At 41.8% G+C, this 27,835-nt stretch overlaps 1 protein-coding gene across 3 annotated transcripts in view; it reads right to left on the bottom strand.

The window, feature by feature from the left end:
- Nucleotides 1–209: 209 nt before the first annotated feature.
- Nucleotides 210–27,835, bottom strand: part of si:dkey-157l19.2 (uncharacterized protein KIAA1522 homolog) — a 28,435-nt gene continuing 809 nt past the window's right edge. The window contains exons 1-8 of one of the 3 annotated variants that reach the window (XM_023284479.3): nt 25,042–25,190; nt 20,619–20,967; nt 8,186–8,326; nt 7,972–8,015; nt 7,715–7,850; nt 7,149–7,259; nt 2,444–6,928; nt 210–1,181 (exon numbers count right to left, since the gene is read on the bottom strand). In XM_023284479.3, the coding sequence (XP_023140247.2) occupies nt 1,111–1,181; nt 2,444–6,928; nt 7,149–7,259; nt 7,715–7,850; nt 7,972–8,015; nt 8,186–8,326; nt 20,619–20,943 (5,313 nt within the window). In that variant the 5' untranslated portion in view covers nt 20,944–20,967; nt 25,042–25,190 and the 3' untranslated portion in view covers nt 210–1,110. Of the gene's footprint in view, nt 1,182–2,443; nt 6,929–7,148; nt 7,260–7,714; nt 7,851–7,971; nt 8,016–8,185; nt 8,327–9,621; nt 9,932–20,618; nt 20,968–25,041; nt 25,191–27,835 lie in introns of those variants that run through there. The other 2 variants (XM_023284472.3, XM_035954948.2) reach the window with 2 other exon arrangements.

The raw sequence follows: 27,835 nt of genomic DNA, 5'->3' as shown, positions 1-27,835 counted from the left end.
AAGTTTTATCAATGTGATTATTCCAAATAATGACACACGTCAAAAACGGAAGACATCCGTAAATCTAAAACTATTCGTTTGTTTGGATCGTATTGTACCATACACACTTCAGGCTCAAGCAAAGTAAAGACTGAAGTAAGAAAATGTATATGTCACAGGAACAACAATTTCTTTAGAAATGAAAAAAAGACTGTCCTCAGCACAACAACTTGATTTGTCCATAAATCTTTAATTTTTTCTTTATAAATGATTTTCTTACATTATAGTCTCTAAAACCAGTTTGAAATCCAACACAAACATCCCACTGTTTGAGCCATAAGAACTGAGGAAAGGCAACACTTCCAACATCAGTAACTAAAAGCAGCAGAAAATGTGCTCCATAACAATGACTTTAGTATTGCTTTACGTCTGCATTTTCAGTGACATTAATTGCCATGTGCATAGATAGCCTCGAAACAAGAAAAAAACCTAGGATTCTTGAAAACATAAATTTGGATATGATTGTGCAGCTACAAAAAGAAACTTGAATTATATTATGATGTTAGGATTTAACAAACAATGCAAAGGTGACACTGTCTGTACAGACCCTCTGAACATGACAGGAAAAATAAGTTAGATAATATTTTTTTTTAACAAATATAATTGGTGTGGAAACTCTCTTGGAAAATACACAGAACAGAACTCTGTAGAACAAATTTATTATTGCTGTGGATATGTTAAATATACTTTATGTTGCTATATTTACAGATGAGCGCCCAAAAGTCCCAAGTACTGATGAAAGCTCTGATTCAGCAGGACACAAGTGGTACAATCACTGTTTGACACTAGAGGGCGATATATCCCCATCTCTTTCAACAGCAAAGCTCAGAACACCCTCTGGCAAAGAAAATATGCAGCATTTACTCTGTAAAATGCAAAATAAGTACTTCAGGAAATTAAGACCAACACCATTGACTCAAATTCAAATAACTCAAGAACATTTCAAAATGTAATTTTTGAAATTAGGATTTCACTAATCCAAATTCCGCTTCTTGTCTACCACACATATAGACATGCAATGAAGTAAATGTTATTGGTAAGTCCTTCCCAGGTGTCCTTCAGTCTTTACAATCATGTAGACGATGTCTCTTCTCCTTCAACAGTACCTGCTGTCCCATTTGTTTTCTCCGCAGCATCTGAAGCTGGAAAATGGGACAGAATTAGTTTGATGGGAAACAGAATGGTTGAATGAAAACAAAACAACAGCTAATTTGAATTTTTGCTCTTCATGCAGCACAGCTCTAGGAATGGCAGCGCTAGTAATTTGGTCCACTTGTTTAAACTACTGGATAGATGAGCATAAAATTTTCTACACCTTTTCTACACCAAGCTTTGGTGAACCATTGGCTTCCATCTCTTTTATTTGTCCAGTACTTTTGGTTGAAGACCAAATACCTGTAAAATAAATGACTTTTTCATCAGCCTAAGCTGTATTTTGTATATGTGCTAATTAGCAAAGGTTCGCATGGTAACATGCTAAATTAAGATAGTGGTAGATTTTACACCTGCTAAAGCTGATAGAGAATAATAAGAACCATATTCTGAGTCAGGAGTTCTAATATTATTCTAAGATGGCTAACCCTCCTGCTAAATCTCTCGTCACATCATTTAAGCAGCCTTAATTAGCTATTTTTGATGCGTTCAACCAAACTGTGCAGCTCAAATTAAGTGAATTTCAATTTGCATTAACTGCTAACAACTATGCTTGTACAGCTAGTCTGTTAACAGTTTGTTGATGCTTCAGTATTTCTTTAGCATTTCTTTTTGCCATTTCTTTTTAGCAAATGGACCTAATATCGCTGGCAAAAATTCACAACACCTTCGACTCCAAAAAATAAGTCGGAGGCTTAAGTGCACCAACTAGCCACAACATTAAAAGCAATGGCAGATTAGGTGAATGGCATCAATCAAATTTATCAAGAACTGAACAAAGAGCATAAGCCTTTGACCTGGCCTAAAACTTCTGTGATCCAGATCTGATCAAACATCCACAGGATTCCCAACAAGCCCAGTCTACGGAAGTCCCACCTCAAAAAAAAAACGCTTGCCCCCAAAGGATCCACTGCCAAAACCACAGATAACCCAGGTAGCCCTAGAGGTCCCATGCTCATGGCTGAGCTGGCAGCGCTGTTCTGACAGCACTGTAGGACCTACACAGTATTAGGCAAATGCTTAAATGTTGTGGCTGATCAGTGTATTTTTGGACTTAGTTGCTCATTTTTACGAGAATTAGGCCTAAATGTCAGCATGTTACAACGGTCACTGTGATCATGTTCACATGCCGACATTACCATTTAGCTCAAATCATTGCTAAATTTTTTTGACAATGGTATTTCAAACAGAGGACCTGAATCATCACAGTCTAAGTCTGATGAGTTAAACCATACAGAGCAATCTCTGTTACCTTCGATACTCTCTTGTTGCACTTCCTGTCCTGCAGTTTGCTCCTTGCTTTCGGTGGTCTCAACTTCCTTGCCCTTTGTTGTTGGTTTCTTTGCAACAGGTGGCGGCACTTTGACTTCTTTCTTCAATAACTCTGCTTCACTGATCACCTTCGTAACAGTGGGAACCTCCACATTCTTCTGTATAGTTTGTTTGTCCTCCAGCACTGGCTTAGTCTCAATCACCACCTTCTTGTTGCTCTTGGAAAAGATAAAGCTTGCAGTACTGGTTGGGGACTTATGGAGGTCCATGGGTGATGTTGGTGAGTGCAGGCTGAGGCGAGATGCAGTGCCTTCTTTTGATCTGGCTGCTGTCCTCAGACGGATGGCCTCCTGTAGGTTCATGGAGGGAGAAGTAGTCATGGCAGGAGGAGACTTTTTCATAGGGGAGAGGGCTGTGGATGAAGATACAGGTGGAACCACAACAGAATGGGACTTGGGAAGAGTTGGTTGTGAAATGGATATGACAGGTGGAGAAGAAGATGTGGGAGAGGTCATGATCAGAGACCTTCTGATGGGCTTCGGAGGAGCCTCACTACTGGCAGATGATGTTGGGACCTGAGTGCTGGGCTGCTGCTTTCTCATTGTGACCTCAGTCTGTGGTTGCTTTTGAGCTTTAGGGGGCTCAGGGCCGCTGTTCAGGGACCGCATCTTGACCATCTGCAGAAGGGATGTGGTAACAACAGGAGTTGTTTCCTCTTGTACAACAGGAGCAGGGGTCTGATCTTGGGTTTGGTTTTCTGTGCTTGAAGGACTAGGTAGGTCCTCAATGCTGGCAAGATCCTGTGCTGGTAAAGGTGGAGGTGAATCAATGTTTATGGGAGAAGGAGCAGATTCTTGAGCCTTTTCTGATGGAGGAGAGGTTGCAGGAGCTGGCTGCATTGAGATTTCAGATAGAGGCGAAGGCAGGGTCTCCTGGGTTGTTGGACCATCAGTTTTTGGGGCTACAACCTGTGGCTTTTGGAAAAGCTCTACTGGAGGTGGAGGTGGAATACTCTGAGGGGGAGTGAGAATACTGTTAAATGAAACTGGGTTACTCTCAGGTACAAAAGGGGTGTTCTCTTGTGAAAGATCAATCTCCTGCTCTGATGACTGCGGTTGTGATGGTTGGGGAGGTGGAATACTTTGTGGTGGAGTAAGAGTGATGACAGGTTGTTCCTCTTCAGAGGACTGAGAGGCATCTTCTTGAGGAGGTAGAGAAGTAACCTCTTCATGGGGCAGAGCAGAAACCTCTTCAGGAGGTGGGTGTGGGACCTCAATAACCAGTGGAGGCGAGACCTCTTCAATAGGGGAAGGAGACACTACTGTAACCAGTGTGGAGGGGATGCCTTTAACAAGTGGGAGTGCATCTTGAACCATGGAAGCAGAAGACTCTTTGGGAGGCAGAGGAGAAACCTCAACAACCTGTGGAGGTGAGGCTTCTTTAACTGGTGTAGAAGGAACTCCTGTAGCCACTGTGGGGGTGGTGTCTTTAACAAGTGGGAGAACATCTTGAACCACAAGAACAGAGGACTCTTTGGGAGGTGGAGGGGAGACCTCAATAACCAGTGGAGGTGAAACCTCTTTAACTGGGGAGGGAGGCAATACTGAAACCAGTGTGGGGGTGACCTCTTTAACTAGGAGGGGCACAACTTGAACCACAGGAGCAGAGGACTCTTTGGGAGGTGGAGGGGAGACCTCAATAACCAGTGGAGGTGAGACCTCTTTAACTGGGGAGGGAGGCACTACTGTAACCAGTGTGGGGGTTGCCTCTTTAAGTAGGATGGGCACAACTTGAACCAAGGAAGCAGAGGACTCTTTGGGAGGCAGACGGGAAGCCTTGACAACCTGTGGAGGTGGAACTTCTTTAATTGGGGAGGGAGATACCACTTTAACCACTGTCGGGGAGATGTCTTTACCCAGTGGGAACACATCTTGAACCACAGTAGAAGAGGACTCTTTGGACCTCACAGGAAAAACCTCTGGAGGTGGTGGTGGAGGAACCTCCTTTGTTGGTAGCGAGACATTTTTGATTGTAGGTTTTATGACTACTGTAGCTGGGGGAGGGGGAGCTGCATATGGTGGGGGAGGTGGGATATTCAGGGGTGGAGGTGCTATTTCCTGAGACACACTGGGTTTCTGTGGTTCAGCTCCTGAGATCAACTTCACACTTGCTGTTTTCACCACCGATGTAACAGGCGCAAGAATGGATGTTTTTGGTGGTACCTTGACAGGTAAAACTAAGCCCTCTTCACCAAACAGTGGTGGGGGTGGAAGAGGGAAATCGGTCTCATCAGGCCCATTAAGGCTCACTTGTGAGATTGGTGGAGGTGGTGGAGGCCAGGATGACTCAGGGGATACAACAACTTCTGTTGATTTGATAGTAGCAGCTTCTGTGGTCTGTCTGGTAAGGGGTTGGAGCTGATGGTGACCCAGAGGTGGAGATGGCGAAGGCGAAATACGTACTAATGAAATGGCAGGTATCGTATTCGTGTTAGTCTTTTCATCTGTAGCTTGGGTGGATGTCTTCTTAGCTGCTTCTTCTCTCACTGCTGCCAGCCTTTCTTCCCGTTTCTCTGCGGCCTTCACTAACATCCCATTTAACAAATCACTTGCTCTCATTTTCTCAACTTTACTACTTCCTTTCACATCTACATTCCGAGTCAGTCTTTCATTGTTCTCTTTCTCTGCATTAAAAATTGTACTTTCTTGAACTTTCTTTGTCTCCATCTCATGAAGGGATCCAATAACAGACTCAACTGTTACAGTTGGATTCTTATGTTTTCTTTCTACCACCAAGCTTTTCACAGAGCCCTCTGCAGATACAGAAGGAGACTGCCTCTGTTGTCTCCTGTCCTTTGGATTCTTCTTTACAATAGCATAAGTCTTACCGGGGGCTGGAGGTCCCAAGAGCAACTCAATTGAACGCGTGCTGTGAGCCCATACCTCAGGTGGAGGAGGTGGAGGGGCGTGGACCTTTGGTGGTGGAGGGATGTTGAAGAGCTCTCTCAAGGTTCGTACAGATGGGCTTACACTGATTGTGTCAACTGATTCAGGTTTAAGTTCCCTTGTGTTTTCAGGAGCCTCTGGCTGTGTTAGAACGGATGGAGAAGAACCAGCAGAAGAGGATGCAGGAAATAACCTTTGAAGCTTTGCTAATAGGCCTTTCTTTTGCTTTGGAGATGGACTGTGATGTTGTTTAGAAAGCCGTGGAGATGTGCTGGAGTAGCCACTGGTTGGAGAGATTATGTTGTTTAGCTTATTCTCTTTCAGTGGTTCCTGCTTTTCTTCTGAAGCAACTTTAGAAACCTTTTCTGCATCTTTTTTAGCATCCTCTGTCTTTAGTACCTCCAGCTGAGATTTTAAGGGACTAAATGACACAGAGCCTGTAGAGTCATCAAGAGAGCTGGTGTCAGCATTGTAACCAGGGCTGTCTACAGGCCTGGAGGGCACAGGAGAAGATTCTGGTTTGTTTTTTTCATTTTCCTCATGTGCAGCTGAGATGGTGTTTAGAGAGGGTTGTCCAGAAATGACCTTAACCTCTGCCAGATCACGTGACCTTCGCTTCATCTTATTGTGGAGGGAATAGGAGCGACTTGGAGGAGGAGGAGCCCTCTTTGGCTTCATAACGGAGAGGCTACGCATAAACTGCCCATCTTTCTTAACCTCGTCTACCTTAGTTAGGAGCTTGCCATTGGAGGTGCCTTTGGAGGATTTGTTGATGGACCTGTGAACACCAACTTTGTCCTCCTTAGCAGAAGCGTCTTCGTCCTGAGATGTCTTTTGCCTGGGAGTGCTGCTGCTGGAGATAGTTGAACTGTCGGATACCAAGGTCTCAGAGGAGTCGGAATTACTCCAACCAGAACTGTCAGACACACTACGAAAGTTTTGATGAGAGGCAGAGGTGATGGTGGAAGCTCTGGACGAGGGTCTGGAGGAAACTGTTCTGGATGAAGAGGCTCTAGAAGAAGCACGGGAGGAAGCCGGGCTAGACAGCACCAGGCTGCTCTTGCTGACTGTGCGGACACTGTTGCGACTCCGGCTGCGGCTGATTTCCACCACGTCAATGGACGGTGGCAACACAGCATTGGGAATGATTTTGGACATGTAAGCAGCCTGCGGCGACATGGTCATGACAGGGCTGGGCGGCTCCTGCTGGAGGCTAGAAGCAGTGGTCATCCAGGGAACAGCCAGTGACTGAGGCCTCTGATCACCTTCCAAGTCAGGGCCCAGGTGGGGCAGCAGAGCCAGGTCGTCCCTATGTCCAGCATGGGTGGCACCGAGCTGTTCGACTATGTCTTTGCTGAGAGGCTGGATGACATTCACAGCCTGAATGTTGGCACGTGCTCCCTTTTGTGACTCTGCTGCGTGCTGTGGCCCATCGGTGGTGGGGCTGCAATCAGTGTCGCCATTGTAAAGCTCTTCCTCATCTAACTTCTGAGTCAGTGTCCAGCCTGTTCTGTCAAGGCCTAATGAAAGACAAGAGGGGGAATTACCACATAGTCACGCAACAGAAATTTCAGTTTTTTTGACTTAAGAAAACCATCAGCACATTTACAACAGTAAGATAATCCTCCTGGATACCACAGCATTCCCTAATATAGTTCATATCATTCAAAGAGTAATTCACAGGAGGATGTCTTTAGTAAAACATTAAAATTAAGAATATTAAAAATATTAACTGCATACCCAGCTCTCTCTGAACATGGTGCGGGATAGCCGCAACAGTCTTCCTGTGTCTTCTCCTTGTCTTGGCCTTTTCTGACTTTTTCCCAGAGTTCAATGGTCTGAATGTTGATCCTGGACACACATAAACATGAGAAGAAAGAGGATGGTGAACACTTTGTATTTAATCCATCTATAGACAGTTTTTTATTGTTTATAATTTTATTCATATTGTGTCAAATAACAATGCAAAATTCCTGTTTAATATCAGAGCAGAGCTTGCTTATTTAAGGATAAGGATAAGGATTCCCACAGTGGGGAAAGTTCACCGTTACAGCAGCTCCAAAGAAAAAGTATAAAAGTATAAAGGCAGTGCAAGAATAAATAAGAAAAAAACACGGTGCAAAAATTGCAGATAACATTATATACAGTTTTTTTTTTTTTTTAAGCCAAATCTTAAAAACACACATATATTCATCCTGATGTCAGGTAATGTATTGTTTCAGTTCTATATATGTCAACCATTAAATATTTTATACAAGTGTCACCATATTTTGCATAAACAGTGTTTTGGCTCATTGTTAAGTTACCTTGTCTGGTGAGTCCAGAGCGGGAGGATCTTGTGGATACTGATGATTTCACAGAGACAACAGAAGATGTGTCAGGAATGGTGCTGTCTGTCACAAAGCCTCCACTTCCTCCATCTGTTTGGACCGTCACTGTCGACTGTCAAAAGGAGAAACACGGTATTTAAGGATGGGTGGGGGAAATCCATTACTAGTACTACAACTGTGTGTGTACATCTGTGTGCAAGAAAACAGAATTCTTGTTGTGATGTGTCACTTACTATTGTACTTTCATTATCCTGATGCTCCACTCCATTATTGGTTTCTGCCAAGAGAGAATAATATTTCATACAGTGATTTACAATGGCATCTTAAATTCTTGGCAGTGATTATATTCTCTTTTACACACCCTCTTCTGCACCGGGCAGACAGCTATCAACATGTTGCTGTGGGATAACTCCAGTTAAGTACACAGAAGAACAGATTGTATTGTACCTTCCTGCTGCATCATTTTCAATCCTTCCAGGGCCTCAGTGTGGAGGTCCTCCAGGTACTTGGACCGGCTGGACTCAATGAACACATTCTCTTGGAACAACGGGGGTGCGGGGGTCTTGTCGTCATCTCGCTTTGGGTCAGCTTAAAGGAGAGGGAGGAGGAGAGGGGATCAGCCTGGATCAACTCAAAGCTCTGTGTTACAGTAACAGTAGATGGGGGGCATTATGGACAGGAAAAGAGCATTCAGGTGTCTGTCAGAGACATTTAAGCACCAGAACAGTAAATATGTTTGCAGGGTTAATACATGAGGGTACGATTTAAACAGGCTAAAGTCCAGTCCTTCTTATTGAGGATTAAACTCCAGTGACTCTGACAATGACTTTAAAGAAAGGATTATCATATCAAAAATCTACCATCAACTACATATGCCTGGCATTATCCATTTTTTTCCTGCCTAAGTATGATTTAATTAGATAGTGAGAAGGACACTAATTACATTGTCACATCTCATTACATGTGCAGTGCAACGGTTGAATCTTGCATTGAGTAATTACTAAATACTTGGAATGCCACATTGACAACCATGGCAGCCAACCAAAAAAATGCCAATTTGCACAAACAAAACATACAAATTACCTTCAGTCATATCTGAAACTCTAGCATGACAAAAACTTAAATGACACACTGTAATTACCTAATGCCATATGACATCAAGTATAGTTACTGAGGTTTAACAAAAAAAACCTTTTTTTTTTTTAGTTTGAGATAAAAAAGAATGTAAAAATTGCAGTCATTTCATTTAGGAAACTACACAAAATCAAAGATAATGCACTGTAGCTTTACATTTGCTGATCACCTGGCATGTGTTGTCCTCACTCTTCCAGGGCACAGTCTGGGATCATTGAGCTAATAGTCTGTCAAGGCACTTTTATGTAACAGTGACAGCTGCTCTACATTTAGCTGCCTATAGTGCTCTACTGTCCGTACTTTCGTGTAAGACCATGCTGGAATTAGCCTTGACAATCAAGTGCTTAGTGATCATTAGCTAATTTTTACCTCCTTCTTCTGTAACAGCATTATGGGTGTTTTGGTATTTTAAAAAAATCCCAAAAGGCACGTATCTATGAATATGCAAAACTGAAATTCCTTTGTTTTTCTGACAACTACTAGTAGCCAAAGTCGGAGCTTGAGTGAATCACAGCACATTTATATATCAGCAGAGTAAACATTACAAACTGGTAGTGGTTTGATGGCAGCAGTGAATGCCCACACTTTAATTACTTTATTGCCTATCTAAAGTAAGCCAGTTGATCCAGCCTTTCCTGGTCAGACATGCATAGTAAAGTCAATTCCGCAATCTGGGCAGGACAATTGGTTTGACTCATAAACCAATAAGACCAAATCAGTCAAACAAATGACGTGTTGTTTTCACTCACCTTTCTTCTTGAAAACTGTTGGAAAGCAGTAGAATTTAGGGCCGGAGCTATTAGTCAAAAGCACCACCATGGTCTTTCCTATATCTTAGAAAAGTTATCCAAAAGTTCACCAAAACTATGCTCAAGTTGTGTTAAAGAAAAAAGAGAGAGGTTTAGATTTAAAGGTGTAGTCTGCAGTCCATCGGTTCAAAAAAACATCCTGGAAAGATGCGTACAGAATGATAATCATGCTTGTTGTTGATGAAGCTGTTATTGTCAGTTCATGTCCACACAGAGCAGAGGATGTCTCTATAGCCAATAGACAATCAGAGCTCAGACACTAATCCTTAGCAGCCTAATTCCTGCCAACCCTCTCCACTTTATCTGCCCCCTGTCAGCGGCCAACAAGATACGCAGCATCGCATCTGCAGCCACGCTCACCCCGGATTGGCCAGTCAGGGCGCAGATCAAATTGAAATTAAACATGTAAACATTGAAGGAAAGAGAGAGCTGTTGTCAGGGATTTGAGGTACAAGAGCATCAGGGGAGCCTCCCTCTCACTTGAGCCCCGGCTTTAGCACTCTCAACAAATAACACAACTCGACTTTGTGGGATTATACACTATTTTCACTGAAGGACTTTAAGAACATGGTGAATTCCTGTTGTTCTTTAGACTGTATTAGAAGAGCTATAACTGCATTGTTTTGCCACAAGGGGGAGCACGTGAATTGAAACGATATATTCCTATAACAAGATCAAAACCACATTTAAAGAGGCCTGCAGGTCCAAAGCACATGGTTGCACATGTGAAAAATGTTCCCTATTGTTTCCAGAAACACAACATTGAATTTGTTACTATGCAGCCAGAAATACAAAAGATGACAGAAGAATTCTCTAGTTAACTGTTAAGTGCTGGTATCTGGGGGTGGATTTTCTCATCTGAAAAAGCACTTTTTAAAAGTAGTTATTGGATTCTGTGGCAGAGATTTTTTTTTCTGTTTGTTGTTCTTGTTTATTGTCAGGACACTTTAAATTCTTCTGTGTGTTTAGGGTTTGTTCACTTCCTGGTGTGCTGAGCAGACATGACATGGAATGTATGACATCTGAACAAATGGAAAATATTCCCATGGTCGGGATCCTACCGAATGAGTCACACAAAAGCAGTTTACAGAGAAGAAAAAAGAAATTAATTAAAGGCGGAACACATAAACATCAAAGAATTGGCTGTTAAAGTCGCTGCTTTTACCTGCGGATGTAAACAGAAACTAGACGTACATGTGTGAGGAAGTCAGTCTGGGACAACACTGGTGTTGTTACCACGACAACACACACTTAACTAGAGAAGCCTGGAGTGATGGGTGGGGCACGAGTGCATGTTAATGAGGAGTTCATATTATTACTGGTTCTGTGATCCCATTGTAACTGCGTCCATATTAATCACTGACATATTAAAAGACACCATCTGTCACTGCTGGATTGTGCGGAAGCTGGACGTATTAACGGGCTGCCAGTGATTACGTATGAATCCCAAACTGATGTTTACATCTCGGATTTGGATAAACACACTAAACCTAATGGATGTGGTACAGCGTGACTGTTTCATTGAAGTTCCAACCTCCAGTGAGGAAAAACAATGTTTAAAAGAAAAAAAAAAGGATCAAGGAGGGGAATTATGATTAGAGTCTAAGACATGTAAATAAAAGTGGATTTACAGTAAAACACTTTAAATGAGCAAACATCTGCTGGTAAGTTTGTTTTGAATCTCTGGTAGTAAACAAAGGCAGGAGGGTTCAGGAAATGATGTATGTTGCATCATAAGTAGTGAGGAGTGTTTATAATATGCAGTCATAACAGAAATTTTTAAATGTTAGTTATGACTCGCCATTTATGTTAGCAGTGATCTGTGAGTTGTTTTAGGCTCACAAAAACATGAAATAAAAATGAAATGAAAAAATATATATTGTTGAGACCTCTCAAAGTACAGACTGAGCATTTTTTTTAACCTGTCAAGCTTCTAGTGTCAATGAAATTGCTACATTTTTGCTTATCTGGGGACCAGAATTTATTTTGAAGCCTGCAATTTATTTTAGAGGTATTGCTTATTTTTCTGTTTTATTCCAAGTTTAACATTTAGCAAAGATGAGTTAAGAAAAACTGAGGTCATGTGTCTCCAAATCTCCAAAATGTTTGGAGATGTATCCAGTTATTTAGGTTATTTATTCTGTTAGGTTTCTGATGCCATTTTCTGTACATTTTATTTACACGAGAGCTTCTTTTTAACCTTTAATCTTTAGTCTTTTTGAACAAAAAGAGATCAGGTAAGAAACACTGAAACACTTCCTTTCACAAAGAAAGACAAGCTGCTCATGCATAGTAAACATTGTATGACATAAAGCAGCACTTTCTTTAGATACAGCACCAAACACAGATCAACACAGAAAAACTGGCATCGATGAGACTCTTCCTAGAATGGCTTCATGGGAATCAGATAAATACCCCACACACACCTCTCATCTTTGCCCTAACTTGCCCCTCTCTCTTGTTTTGCACCGCCAGGCAGACAACCATGCAGAGACATTCTCTCCAGCTCTGAGGGTGCTGTCTGCCAGGTGCTTAAGCCTCTCTAATCAGCACCAGCCCAACTGAATGCACGGTGATGACAGTGGGAAAGAGACGAAGCGCTCACAGCTTCTCTTAAAGCAAGCATATACAGCCACAGTACACTGGACACACATGTCAACGCATCCTGGTCCAAGTTTGTGCCATTTCACGCTCCTGGTTTTCAGTGAATTGAATATAAACATCATGGCTGAAAAGAAAGGAGGCAAGAAGTGTGGTGTGACGAGAACCACAGTCCAGGTAACAGATACACCCGCATCACGTGGCACATCACAAAACATGTATCAGATACCTCCAAAAACACATTAACAATGCTCACAAATGCATGCCTGTCATTTGTGGCTGGTCACCTTTCTACACCACAGTTGATGTCATTAAATTAGTTTACACCCGACCCCTGCACACCTCCCCAAACCACCATATGTTACAAGTCAAGACAGTACTAATTCAATGGCAGCTTCCTAATGACAAGGTCTCAATAGGTTTAGCCACAAGCAACAAATCCAATCACATAAAAAAATGTGCAAGAGAATGGAAAATATTCAGGCCTGCTAGTACCTGTTTCACGTAAGCACAAATTTGCTACAGGCTCTTTCTATATGTGATTACAGACAATAGAACAGCTTAAAGAGCTCAACATTCTTATTCGCGGAACAAGAGTGAGTAGAGACATGCATAGTAGTCTGGATAGCAAGTTAACAAGTGTTGCATCATCTCTAACTATTTTAGGCGGAAAAAGGCCAACTGCTATCATTTTAGCCACATTAGCAGTGAGGCTCCAGGGCTGCATCTGTCTGTCATCAGTTTGAGTGTTGGTCCACCACTTTGGTCTGGATGGAAATATCTCAACAACCACTGGATGAATTGTCATGAAGATGATGACAGTAACAAGTGATTATTGGTTTCAGGTTCCCCCAAGGATAAAGACTTTAGTCACCTTTCTTCTGGCGCACCGACAGGTAAGTCTTGGTGAGCAGGTAGGTTCGAATTTCTAAAGAGTACAACTAATACTTGGATTTGTTACTGAATGTGAGAAAGACTACTCAGCATTAACCACTGACCATATGTAAAGATGGACGAATCCTCATCCATAGGTTTCCTGAGGAGCATATTTGAAGCTCAGTGTGGTTCTCCGGCCGTCATCACCTTGGCAGATTCTGACTTGCCCCAACTCCAAAAATAAGCAAAGAGGTGGAGCTGAGGAGGGCCATACAAAATGCCTCTGGGCCAAGAACTATCATAAAATGGCACCCACCTCTAATTGAAAGCTTTTGTTTATGCGTATTTTTAAGCCAAACATGTTTATGTCTGTTGTAAAGTTGGACATTTGACCATGAGGGTCTACTGGGATTGATTCCCTTGTGGAGCCAGCCCCAAGTGGACATTCAAGGACTGCAACTTTGGCACATCCATGTTGGTTTCATTTTCCAGCCCTGGAGGACACCATTTGGCCTTAGATGAACTGGTTATTGATTATGAAAAAAAAATGTATTTGTTACTCAAAGGCCTCATGCGTACACATTTAGAGCCCAAAGTAGAACAGTGCCCAGGACCAGTCTCATAGGGCTGCTCACATGACTCCTATTAACTATTAATTCTTTGTTTTCAAAATAGACAAATAATGGATTCTAGTAAAACGTTCCTGACACATCTGGGCACCAGTGTGTAAAACTGGGCATGCAGCTGTATTATATAGAAGCAGAGTTCATGCTTATCACAGCTCCAGTCCTTGAATTCATCCAGTAGGAACAGTGTGTTCTCGGCGAGGAAAACTACATTAACATCCAGCAATGTGTGCACTATTACTTAACTTCTCGCACTAGTGGCTTAAAATCAACAAAGTTATCTTTAGCAAGACTGTCACAAATGTCTGCTATCTGCCATTGCTTTAAAACTGCCTGATTTAACTGCAGAAGTCGTGAGTGGTGACTCACAAAACTTTCCAAGCCCATACTTATCAGCTTCTCTGTAGACCTGCCACCGTGTGTCGGCAAACATTTTCCGTTCGTGACAAAAGACTGAGCAGTTGGTGCAGAACCACTGTACCATATCTGCATATCCTGACAATGAAACAATGTATGATTTCATAAATAGTAACTGTTGCTGTTGGCTGTCCTGCCTGCTTAGTTTGGTAACACTGACACCAAACATTATAAGACTACAAAGAATAAAAGGAACTTGAAGAAATGAAACCCAAGCGTATTATTCAGATGAAACTAGAGGGCAAACTGGCACTTAGGAAACCTTTCCTAACCTCTAAGCAACCTAAATATGATCACTGCTATCTGGGTGTGGTGACTCTTCACCCATTGAAATCAAATCCTTCTGTGATGATAAATATGTATTTGTGCAACACAGGCAAATTGTCAACAACAGAAATTCCCACAACATCTGCATCAATGGGATTCATACAGACATATATGCAGAGTGTCTGCGTTTCTTTATGTGAGCTAATTTTTTAGCCTTATGTTGACTTTTTGGGTTTTTAAGTAATAAAGATTTAGCCATCATCCTTGCTCCATGATGCCGTGTTAATTTACAAAACCACAAGACAAAAATCAACAAGCCCTTTTCATAACAGCTGAATAATAAAAGCATCTTTCAGAGAGATACACGTCCCTGAGGCGACACTGTATAAAAAGGCAGCTGATTACTTCCCGCCATGTGAGGAAGAAAGTGAAACTTTATCAGAAGACACTTTTCTCAAACAAGTTTTTCTGCCCTTCATTGTCACTGGATCATCTGGTGTTACAACTGTCATTTGTTGTTATTTTTTACCGTAGTATATTTTTTCAGTTAACTGGACAAAGGCTGGTTTGTCTTTAGTTGTCGCTGCCCTTGAGTCTGCCAGAAAAAAACAACCACAAATCCCAGAATCCTGTATTTCATTCCATCCTAGTAAACTGTGTATGTGACAAACAAACCTTTCAAGGAAGAAGGATTATTTTTTTTCTTTCACTTCCCTAAATGAACAATGTGTTGCATGTTATTTTTCCCTTCAGTGTTTAATTTGTTCAAAAGCCCACAGCTGGAAACTGAATCTCTATCGTCCCTGGAAAAACAAGTTTTCTTCCTTATTTATCCATTAACTTCAATCCCTCTTTGCACCTTTAGAGCAATTTAGCAGATTTCATTTCAAATCTGACCTGTTCATGAACCCACAAAGTCTACAAATGTGTCATACAATCGTATCTAAACTGATGTCACAAAGATTTAAATGCTCCAAAAAACAGCTTTAACTGACAAAGCATAATGCAACATGGTAAGAAAAATCAATACAGAAGGAGATACACTCAATACACTTAGACTTAACAACCTTGTTTCACTTAAGCAGCATCTCTAACTAAATAGGCCACTAAGGAAGCAGAATTAAATGGCTCATATGATGTGAAGCTGGCATGCAAACTAAACATAAACTCTCACACACAAAGGGCTCTCTATTTCTAGCTTCCTCAAAGAAATATCTTATGGATCAGGAATGTGAGGAATCTCTGAGGGAGTGTTTTGAGGCAACAGGTGACCTTCTGAGAGCACCTTGTTAGGACTGTATGACCTAATCAGTCTTCAGCAACCTCGTTTCCATTTGAAAACAAGGGAATTCCTCTTAAGAGCCATTATAAAGGTAATACAGGGACAGAGAGAGAGAAAAAGAGGCCTATTATCTAGTTTTACAGAGGACTGAATAAACGGACAGCACAGCGGAGACATAAATCTCTGGGCACTGCATGTAATTAGACAAATGGAAGTGAATTAACTTGTAAAGATAGACAGCCGCTGCCTTTTGGCTCAAGATGAAGCACAACGGACAGACAATGTAGAATTAATGGGTTTACCACACTGGAAGGTTCAGGAGAGCAGAGCTTATCAGCTAAAAGTCTGCTACTGTTCAGATCCACTCTGTGGTCAAATTCCACTGGCTTTGTTTACGAAAATACATTCCCAGAAGAGCAAAGGGCAAAACAAATCTACACAGGGTTCCCTGACAGGGAATCTAGGTCAACCTGCTCTGTCATCTTTAAGTGAAACTGTTGATAAAACTGATGAAATTGGTACATTATCAGGCTGAAGACGCACAGTATCACAGAAAAACAAGCTCATATAGGAGAGCTGGTATTCTTTGAATTGATTTTAGCATTTTGTGGTTAATACCAAAACAATACATTTTTGCGCCTTAATTTGAGAAATACATCTATGGTTTCTGCAAAAAGCTTTTTTTATAAACAACGGAGGCCAAAATTTTAAATGTAAATTGTTTTTCATCTAACTGTGCCATGCCAAAACGGATATTCAATACCAGATTTCAATCACTGATTTGATTTAGTCACTTTAATCTCTAAGTTAAGTTTCTGTTTTTAGGGAAAAATAGTACAGGGATTTAATTCTTGAGATCTTACGTTTGTCCTCAAAAGCAGGAAGATTTGAAAATTATGTGAACCTTAGCAAAATGAGGTCCATGTCAAGATCAACTATAGATTCACTGATGAAAAACTTTTTTTTAGCCGAGTTAATTGAAAAAAAAAATAATCATAAGTTAAGATAAGTTGGTTGTAATAATGTCCAGGTCTGTAACTAAGAATTGTTTTCATTATTGGTTCATCTAAAGGCATTTTCCCAGTTAACTGAGAAATTATTCACACAATAACCTGCAACAAATTGTGCAAAATGCGCATCAAAATGTTCTAAACCTAATGGTGATAATATGAAATCGCTTGTTTAATTACACTGACACTCCAAATACCAAAGATGCTCTGCTTATTATCAGTTATTTGTGTAGAAAAGAAGCAAATCCTCACAATTTAGAAGATGCAACTTGTTTTGCATTGTTGTTTAAAAAAAACAATTATGACAATTAATCAGTTAGATACAGATTCTATGTCTCTTCATCAACCAAGTAATTGATGAAATAATAGTTTCAGCTCTAATGAAATGGTTATTTAAACAGTATTTCTCTTGTAAATGTTGGCCTGCAAAGAGCAACAAAATACTTTAAAAACACTACAGCAACGTTGCTTCCTATACTTCGTATCTATGGTGATGTATATGTAACAAGATTTCTAGAGGAAACTGGAAAGCAGCTTCAGGCTATGATGAAAGAAACCTGACAAAACATACTCATATGAGGCTCTCTGGGTACCAGTGTCTCAGCTCGATGAGCAACAGTATGAGTGGAGGGGTCAGAAAAAACAGAGCCCCTTGTTCCTCCCTCACTGTAACAGTCCTGGCATGGCTTTTAATTAACTGGCACAGAGCCCATCATACCAGGCTTTTACTGGGCAGGAGGCCCCTCTGGCATCAATACAGATCATCATCACAGGCTCAGCTGGAGGTATTCACTTCTCTGTGTTACACTGCACCACGTCTTGCTCCTGTAATAAACCTCCTCTGGATGCGTTTTGGGAGTCGCTGAGCTCCTTCTCTAATCTGAGGAAGCGTCTGGTGAGGAGTTTGCAGCGGTTGTTGCCAGCAAAAACAATCTGCATGGCATACGCAACACGATCTCTGCTCAGGGCTTTACCAGCAGCGTATGTTTATACCTGGCACATAAATCACAGTTACCAGTCAACACTTGTGACTTTTTATTGATACATTTCCATCACTTTATGGTCTGCTACCTTAAGGCAATTGACATACTATTTAAAATCATTTTTACTGTAGCTGCCGTCACAATAATACGTAAAAGCTGGTAACAACTCTTTAAACACCCAGAAACGGACATTTTTCTGGAATTCAAGTTGAGTGCAGAAGTGAAGGAGCATTTCTGACCTCTGCCCAATGTGGGAGTCAGCCTCTAAGCCAACCTTGGTAGAGGAGAAACACCTTATCTCTCTGCAGGGTTTACTTCCTCAAACAAAACTCTGACTCTCACACTGCTGGGGCTGACCATAAGTAGCACAATAAAGCGCAAAGATTGCGTAATACAGTCCACGGACGCAATCTTTACTCACTGCTGACGTATCTGTCTATGCATTCATCACCTGCCAAAGCCGCAGATGTGACTGAAAGCATGTCCATACATATTCATCTGCTGTTGCGGGTACGGTTTGACGAAGAGTCGGGATCTGGTGGAAATCCCCGACACCCTTTCCACTGCGCTACTGAGATCTGGGCTTCCACTATGAGAAGACGCAGCAAAAGAAACAAGGTGGAGCCTCCTCCTCCTCTGTCTGTAAAGTAATTAGCCAAGACTGCATAAGCTCTGCCAGACAAACACACATAAAACCGCCCTAAGCAAGTAAACACTTTGTACGTTTGTGTTTTTGGATAAAACACGGTATTGCTCGTTTGTGGCATGTTTTTGTGCTTCAGGTCTGACTGCATCTAGGTATCATTAATATGGCTATAAAAGTAAATTAAATGCTTACAGTTAACGCTACACTTCACTGAAAAAAACTGCCCGCATTGAGAAAACAGGACTGGTGTAGTGTAGTGTAGTGCGGCATGCTGATATGTGAGTGCACCTCTGCAAGCTCTGACAAGACTTGTGGATCACAGGTCTGGGAAAAGGCAGAGTGTTGGTGCAAGTTTGTTGCGTGTGAAAATATTTTACAATACGTGTACATGTCGGCTTTTACTTAATCTGTTGACTGTGTGGGCGTGAAAAGACTGCGTGGACGGCAGCCACAGTGCAGCGCTTCACCCTCCATGTAACCTGAAGACCAGGTAAGTAAGTGATGGTATCACAGGACAGGACACACAGAGATGTTTATTTTTTTTTTTCCCTGCAAACAAAGTGAGCTGAAGGTCAGAAGGCGAGTAGGAAGGCAGTGTGTTTAAACACCCCTCCAGCAAACAAACAAAGACTATATTCAACCGGTTCCCAGCTCTTTATTCTTACTCATCTTGGATGTCGCATTCCTAAATTATAGGACACGGCTGCAGCAACACATCAGCAATAAATTACTCCTTCCTGGCAGGTGCCCTTTTTCTTTTCATGTTGGGGATACAGCAGTATGTCATATCGCTTCCTCTTGCCATACATTATTGATACATTGGCACCACTTACCAATATTTTTATTAAAACATGCAGGCACTCTAAACAGATACCTACAACCAAACTGACTCACCAGAGTGAATACTTCATGACTACATCTGGTGCACATATCAAATGAATGAGGTAAAAATTAAGGGGGGGAAATTAACCAGAAGGCTAATTCACTGAACTGACTTTTTTTATATATGTATATAAGTTGTTAATAGCAATAATACACAAACTGACACCAGAATATCATGAATAAATCAATAATTCCTGCTCTTTACCCCTTTAGATGTCCTTTTTCTTCTTCAGTTACACAGTAATAGTAGATTATTGTCTTGCAATATATTGAGTATCGCAGAATTGCTGTATTGTAATGTTACTGTTACTGTTGGCAACATATCGTGACAACATCATGCAGCGATTCTCACTCCTGGTGTCAAAAGTGCCTTCTCTTTTGTGTCACGACAGCTAAAAGCAGAGACTTATAACCCTCGTGTCGTCCTGCGGGTCAAAATTGACCCGTTTTAAATTTTGAAAATGTGGAAAAAAATATATTTTCACAGTGAAAACTTTGATGTCCACATTTTCAACATTTTTGGGAAATTTTTTGACATTTTTTGGTGGAAAAAAGAAATGTTAAAAATGTTTCTTAAGAACATTCACAAAAACATTTTGTGAATTTTCTTAAAGAAAATATCAGAAGTGTTACTGATACATATGGAATCACTTTAGATATTTTTAGGATTTTTTCGGAAGATTTTTACTCATTTTTAAAAAATATTTACAAGAGTTTTCTTACCAAATTTGGGGGATTTTTTTTAAAATAAAACTTTTAAGGGAAACTTTTAAGGAATTATTGGAATCTTCTTCCTAAAGGTTTTGCAAATTTTCAGAAATTTAGGAAATTTTTTTTTGCTGAATTGTTGGATTTTTTTCAGACAAGGAAACAATATTTTTTGGTGCCCATAAATGAGGACAACAGGAGGGTTAAGGATGCTCTGACGTCCAAAACCTGAGTGACACCTAATGGAATTGGATTTTGTAGGGCAGAACTTTAGTTTCTATCATTTCTTTTACCACCAGATTAAGCTGCAGATCATGCAGATGATTCTGGACCAGAAAAATAAAGCAATGGTAAAAAATAAATAAATAATAATAGTAATGAAAAGTGTGATTCCTTGAAATGTTTAGTTTTTTTCCAACAAATGCCAAAATGACAGTATATTTAATGCATAGTGATATCAAATAAAAAGCACCAAATTTACTCTAAACAGATACTGAAAGAATGTGCTGCTTGATAAACCACTTTAACAATTAAATCAAATATAAAAAATGTTAGTGCTTGGTTTTCTATCTCACATTATTAAGTTAAATGATCAGATTTAAACATTCTAATATAATACAGCCAACTGAGGACTCTTACCATGACTGTTTCCCTGTTGATGGGCCTGTCTTCCTGACTTCTGTCCCCCTGCCTTCTTGACCTCTGCCTTCTGTCCTCCCTTGTGTCCACCCTGATGCCCAGCAGGATTCCCATCCAAAGCCAGGTCAAAAGCAGGACCGAGGCCCGGGTTCGACCCATTGGTGCCGAGATCTTTCCTCTTCTTACCCTTCAGCCAGCCCAAAGCTCGTCCCAGGGAGCGACTGCGCTTCTTCTGGCCCCTTTTGCTGTGCTTCTCCTGGGAAAAAATGTCCACCACATCCTGGGGGAGCAGGTCCCCGAAGCCCAGCGAGTCACGGTTTGACATGCCACCTCACACTGGAGCTACGTCCTGGAAAAACAAGAGGACAGACGCAGAAAATCAATTTTAGTCATCATTTAAGTAGCGGATGTGCTGATGCTCAGGGAGAGGTAATGATTAAAGGACTATATTGGATTTTCTGATTGATTTATTTTTTGTTTTCTTGTTAATGCTAGTGAAGTATAAAAATCAACTTACAGACACTTTGCTCTTAGTAATCCATCTATCACAGTTTTGTTTTTGCTTTCTTTTCTGTATTACTTCAAATTTACCCCATCACTGTGTACGTAAGAAAACCAACCCTGCTATTCTGTTCATGGAAATCACAACATCCGATATTTCAAAGTTTGGTTCGGCAAAGAAACCTTTTTACTGCAAGAAGCTGCCAAATTCAGTGTTCTTACAACAATGACTGTATCCAATTACTGCCTGCCTTCCAGGTTTGACTTCCTGAAAACCCAAAAGACAAAGGCCATTATTGTCATGCTTTTCCACAGTTGTGCATGTCGGTGATTCAAGTTAAAATTTATGGCATGCTTTGGGAAAAGTTTGACAGTTTTAAAAGTAGCAGTCTGATTCGTTTAACACTGCAAATAATCCTGCAAATAAATCACACGTGTGTCCACAGTTGCAAAGCCTTGTTTTTCAGAACACTCCATGTGCATGTTTGTGTGTCTCCGTGGGCATTCAACCCACACACTCTGTCCTGCACAGACCCCCTCCTTCCTCCAAACCAAACTTCACAGTTCTGCAAAGAAAGAACTGGCTCCGCTCCCTTCATTCCATAACATGGAGTCATAATTCACAAAGCCGCACCCGTAAGCTCATGTACTTTTACATACAGGCACAACAGCACACTAGGAGGAGATAAAGATAAACAGACACCCATGTGTTGTGCTGCATTTTTAACTAACAGCATCCATTCACATGCCGTTACAGTTTCTGTCTAAAGTCCTGCCTTATGCTTCATTGTCTTCCTTTATTTTTTCTCTCTCTGTCTTAGTTGAATGAGCTCATCGCCTTCCCTTTGCTTCCTTCCTCCGCCCTTCACCTTGCTAAACTTCCCCGCTTTGAGGCAGATTTCCCAGCCTTGCTCCTGGGGATCTGCAGCTCGCACTGGGCTTCTTCCAGCTGCGTACTTTATTAGATACTTATCTCCAAATCACAGGGCTAAAAGTAGGAACAAGCTCTTAAGATGACAGGACTCAGAGCTTGTAAATGAGCAGACAAAGACTGAAAGAGGCTGGGAGTTTAGTCAGAGGGAGAGAATTATGAATCCCCAGTGGTGTTGAGAGAGTTCACAAAAAGTTTTTGGCTGTCGTGCAGCTTTTCAGACAAGCATGAAGAACATTGCAAATGGATTTTAGTAATGTGTGAGCAATATAACCAAACATCTTTCAGTCTCTCTGAAGACTTTGTGGCCCCAGACACGAAACTAAACCACAGAAACCTGTCATGTTCTCTGAAGATTACAAATGTGACTTTTCCAAACAACCTCTCATTATCAAAGCTCCGTGTAATCCGGAGAGGGAGTTGTGATGAGAAGTAAGAGGACTCTCAAACGGAAAATTTTTAAGCAGATGTGTCCTTTTTAAAGCCAGATGCCTGGAATATTGTACACTGGTCATAAATGAACCTCTTTTTAAACTTCAGTCAAATCTTGGCAAAGTTGGAATCTCACAGACAGAGTAAAAATAGCATGAGGAATATACACACAGTCTGTCAGTTCACACCTGAGTAAAATTAATGCAATTCTACCTTCATGAAGGGTATAAAGTTTGTGTTTTGTGAACGTGTTGATTCAAGCTTCTGAACATCTTGAGGTTGGAGTTTGTGGTCAGTTTGAGAAAACACTAATACGGAAGCTAGAAAACTTCCCAATAGGGTGCCATCTCTAAATCCTGGTGGCACATGATACATCCATTATTCACTGCCTTTATTTAGCATTTCAGCCTAATAATTGATGGTAATTAGCTCTAAACACAAAGCACATCTGACACCAATGGGTGTGTCACTTGCTTCAGGTATCGTAACCACCATATCAATATTTTAAACGCTAGATTAAGGACCAAGAGATTCATCCTTAGGGACACATGATTGTGCTTGGAGGCTGCATCTTCTACATAAACATCAACCCATCAAGTAGTTCTTGGTCTCATTATGCTGCTAACATGGAACAAGAATGAAGCTAAACCTGGTTCTAGCCTCGCCAGAAAAAGAGGTTTGCATCCCAGCTCATGTCAGGAGTATGCAGCTCAATCTGGGAGGCTTAAGTTGGCTACTCGAAGTACTTGAATGCTTTTCTAAACATTATACAAATGTGGGCGTTTTTCAAAGCAGTTTGTTATCTTAATGTCGACAAGCTGAACTAGTTGTGCGAAACAGTGTAGAGTGTGTTGAGGAGAGTTGTACTGTAAAGTTGTAGTGAATGGCCAATAACAAGAATGGGTATCCATCTTCTCCCGAGAAAAGCAGCAGGGCTCTCTCGGCACTAAGCCCTGTGTTTCTCTTGCTCCAAATTACAGTAATTTGCTCATGACTGAAATCAGTGTAACTGCACTGGCTACAGTCTCCAATAATAATGAACCAGCCCCTCTCAGGAGAAGAGAGGCTGGTTCATTCGTTTATTGCCCCCAGGCTGCTGGGAGTGCAACAACTCCTCGTTTTACTTCCATCACAGAGGGACCAGAGCAATGCTAAAGACTCTGGGATGTGGTCGAGACCACCCAGAGGATAGCTGCCTGTGTAGTCCGGTCACAAGGAGTTGACTCATGCCACTGTTGCTGTGGTGACACAAAACAACATGCAATTTTCAGTTTTGCAAACAAATTCAATGAGGTGACGCACACAGTGCAGCCTCCTTTTCCATTCTCTGAAAGCATCAGTTTATCTGTTAGAAGAGGCCTTTCTGCTTTTAAAAATAAAGATCCGTGGAGTAATTACTTAATTGAAAAGTTATTATCACAAACCCTCCCCAGCAAATACACCTTAAACTCATAGTCTGTTCTCAAAACTAAAGCACCAACATCTTAATTACAGAGTTGCTTCATTGTCCCAGCAATTACTTAACCCCTAACCACACCTTTTAGTTCATAAAAGTTGATGCACAAACTAAAAGCACAAAAGGGGAATTGAACATCTGATCATTTGTCAGGATTTGTAGCTCAGCTTCATCTTCAGCACAACATCACACTGCATCATATCATCATTGAGATTATGATCAAGTCATAAGCCCATTTACAAATAACAGTTGTGTACCATCTCCCTGTCTCACGCACACACACTTTAAAGCTGCCACGGTTTCCAGCTTAAACCCAGTCCTGCCGGAGCAGGCATGTGTTCCAACATGCTGTTTACTTATCCTTTACAAAAGATGCCAGGCTTCACATTGGACAGAGATACCACTCAGACACAACTACCCTCAACATGGTGTGTCAATACCTGCAAGCACTGACTGACTTATCTGACATCGACAGCAGTGTGTACACATGAACTAAACGCGAGCTGATAGCAGTTTACACGCTGTCATGAGACTCCGCAGCATACCAGGAAACAGCAGTTATTGATCGTGTACTCCTGACAGCTATATGTCGTGAAGCTGGAAGGCATGGATTCCAGAGCAAATCTAGGTCTCTCCTCTCCGCTTTTACATGATCAGGTCAACAGAGTTTAAGCGACGTCAAGCACCGACACCTGCCTTGCCTAAAGCACAGGGCTGCAGCACTGGTGCAAATCCATGATAACGCACCGCAGATCTCCTTCTTACACTGGGCTCTACTGCACCTTTCACTGACAGCCCAGTGTGTAGAGGAAAGCCAGTTGGAAGTGCAGCGTAAACAGCTTAAACAGGCCTGTGTGAAAGTGCAGTAATTCCTAGCATTTGTTTGAAAGTAAATATCTTAAGGATGGGATTTACACCAGTGGACATCTTGTGCTGAACTGACCTTTCTGGTTTTCAGACACCAGTTTAACTCTTTGAGGTACCAAACTGCACCTATGTGATGAAGAATTAGGTTAAAACAATATCCGATCCGCTAGAACATCACATACTCCAATAGGCAGATATAGCAAACCGTCAAATCTTAAAATGAACTCACACAATACCTGTTTAGATGTAATCTTATCCACTCTGGCACACATGAGCAGTAAGGATTCACGGGTAGTGTCATGGAGGGGGGGGGTCCATTAGCAGCAACTTTGACTGCAGTGAGTCACACAGTGAAGCTGACGGAGCAGACTGCACTGCCTCATGGGGATAAGGTGAAGCCAAGAGGGAGTGGCAGAGATACAGACGGCCACCTTTGTTTGAACTAGGACTGGCTCAGTTTAACCAGCAGGCCATTCACATCTATACCTGAGCTGCTGGTTTCACATGGCACGGCTCTTAGCTGAGGTTAACATCGGACTCAGTGCGGTTAATCGCCTCAAGGAGATAAAAACAACAGATGAGGAAGTTTAACATTCTCCTTTTATGAGTGTGTGTGGAGGTGAAACCAGTGGGAAAAGGCTTTACAGTAACAGCCAGTCTGGTAAATGACAGTTTTTACACTTTACAGTGACTCTGTTACTAAATGGTAAGTGTTGAGCGGTATAAAAACAGTTGTTACCACGCAGCACCTACAGGCATCAGTCAGGGCGTTGGCTGTCTTCTTTGGGCATTATCAAACAAAGGAGAGCACTGCCACTCAAGAGAAGATTTAAGACAGCCTTGTCTGAACTAGAATTCTGCATACTCGTGTGCAAACACTCAGCGCACCGTGATGGATGGCGGGGCTACTAAGAGACAAACTGGAAATACTCAATTCCACAACTCAGGGCGGTTTTAAAACCAGTCTGTGAAATGAGACACACTTCAGGAGGTATCAATGAGAGATTCCCACCTTTAAGGCAGCTGGATTCTTTATCAAAGTAGACATGAGAGACGTGATTTGAATAACAACAAATAACTCCAAATAGCTCATGAAAATTACACTTCAAGAAGCGGAGGGAGTCCGGGGGTGGCCGCAAGTTTCCAACAGCTTGGTTTCCTACCAACATATCAGCATAAACACACAGCGGCGAAGGACTTGGACTGAAAGATAATCCCCTACTGACATTATGCGGTGCTTTTGTTTGCGAGGAGAGGATAGAGTTTCACCAAAAGACCATGTAGGTAATGGCAAGTCATAAAAATATACACAAAGCGCTGCAAAACAGTAATGACACAAATAAACCAAAACACTACGAGGTTCACTAAGGTTACAGACGCTCTGCGCATATGAGGGGTGGTACCTTGCAGAGCTCTGTGGATGGGCGATGCGCTGCTTGTCGGTGCACTGGGAGGCCGCTGTAGCCGTGCAGCAGCTTGTCTGGTAAGAGCAGCAGCCGCATTCCTGACAGATTGATAATTACCAACTGAGGAACTCTTCTTTCCAAATCTGCTTTCACTCCCCCCCAACACACACACACACACACACACACACACACACACACCCCTCCTCTCCCTTTCACCCCCCCAACTCTCCCCCTACCACACGCCCCTCATACAGTGGCCTAGGAAACTGAGCCATGAAAGAAAATGGATAATGGATGGCACATGGGAGTCATTTTGAGATAACATTATAATGTGTGGCTGTGCACACTGGCTGAGATTATTGTTCATTGTATATGGCGGATATTCTACTTCTATGGAAACGGGACAAATACTATGACAAATGGGAGTACTGGAAATGAGCAATGTTTGGTTACTTTTTGATTCCCAATAAGCTTCTAGTGCTCCCTTTTTAGGATTTAAAAAATAAGAACACTTTCCCAGAGAGTATTCAGAGACAGTGGCTGTAAAGTCTCTTGTTTGCTTTGCTATAAGGGGTTGCCAGGGGGCTAAGTCTGGACTGCGGCCTCCGTGCAGCTTAAGACCCCTGAACCGACAGGTCAGAGCCGGACAAAAAAGAAGCCGTTGTGCAGCAGTGGTGACCAGCGCGTCGAGAAAGCAAACGAAGCCGGACAGAGAGGTTTAAAAATACATCCTGGCATCTCTGTGTCTCTGCTCAGCCCCAGTCAAAACAATATCCTTTAAGTCTGAAGCTCACTCAGTCTGACAGTCGCCTCAGTACAAGAAAAAGCCAGTTTGACAATAAAAAAACAGCCCTGAGTTGTGACAAGAACTTATGTGAACCCTCAGAAAGGCAAGAAAAAAAGAGCCTTGGGGTGCAGCGGAGTAGAAAATCATGCTTGTTTACATACAGTTTCTTCATGCCCACATATCCGACGCAGCTACTGATGAAATTTTTTCGGAAGTGCTGATAAGGGACGTTGATTTGTTACTCATCAGCTAATGCCTTTGATTAAGAGCACACTGTGTCCCACTCATGAGCCAAGTGTTTCCACGTCCTGCAGCCCTGCATGACACACAGACACATCACTTACTGTTCACACACTAAATCATGTGTCTTTGTCTGTTACAACACCGATTGTTCCTCTTGTTGCCCCTTTATTGACCAGCAGCTTTCCCCCTTTTCCTCCACAGCTGGAAAGTGGAACCTACCTGGCTGCATCATTCTCTATTATCATCGCCATCTCTACTTTAATGTCTACCTTTATCTTGGCCTGAATCTCAGGTCTCCACCAGGCTCTGCCATACCTCCAGTGCTTACATAACACACCTGTAATCTCCATGGGTACAAGCCCTGGCATGGCAGGCTGGTGAAGAAGGAGCGACACACCCTTTCTAAACAAACGGCTCTGTCTCAGCCTCACCTAGGAGAGGGTGCAAGAAGTAAACCTGAAGCAATGCGAGTGAGAAAACAAGCCCAAATGACTGCAGAGGTTTTAGAAAAGTTTGGAGCAGGTCAAAATCCGGGAGATGAAGCGGAAAAAAACAGAAAGGAAGTGAGGTCCTGCAAGAGGTCCTGAGCTGGTA

Source organism: Amphiprion ocellaris, chromosome 20 (assembly GCF_022539595.1).
Source record: "Amphiprion ocellaris isolate individual 3 ecotype Okinawa chromosome 20, ASM2253959v1, whole genome shotgun sequence".
Taxonomy (NCBI): Eukaryota; Metazoa; Chordata; class Actinopteri; family Pomacentridae; genus Amphiprion; species Amphiprion ocellaris.
This window is presented reverse-complemented; position numbering and strand designations above follow the sequence as displayed.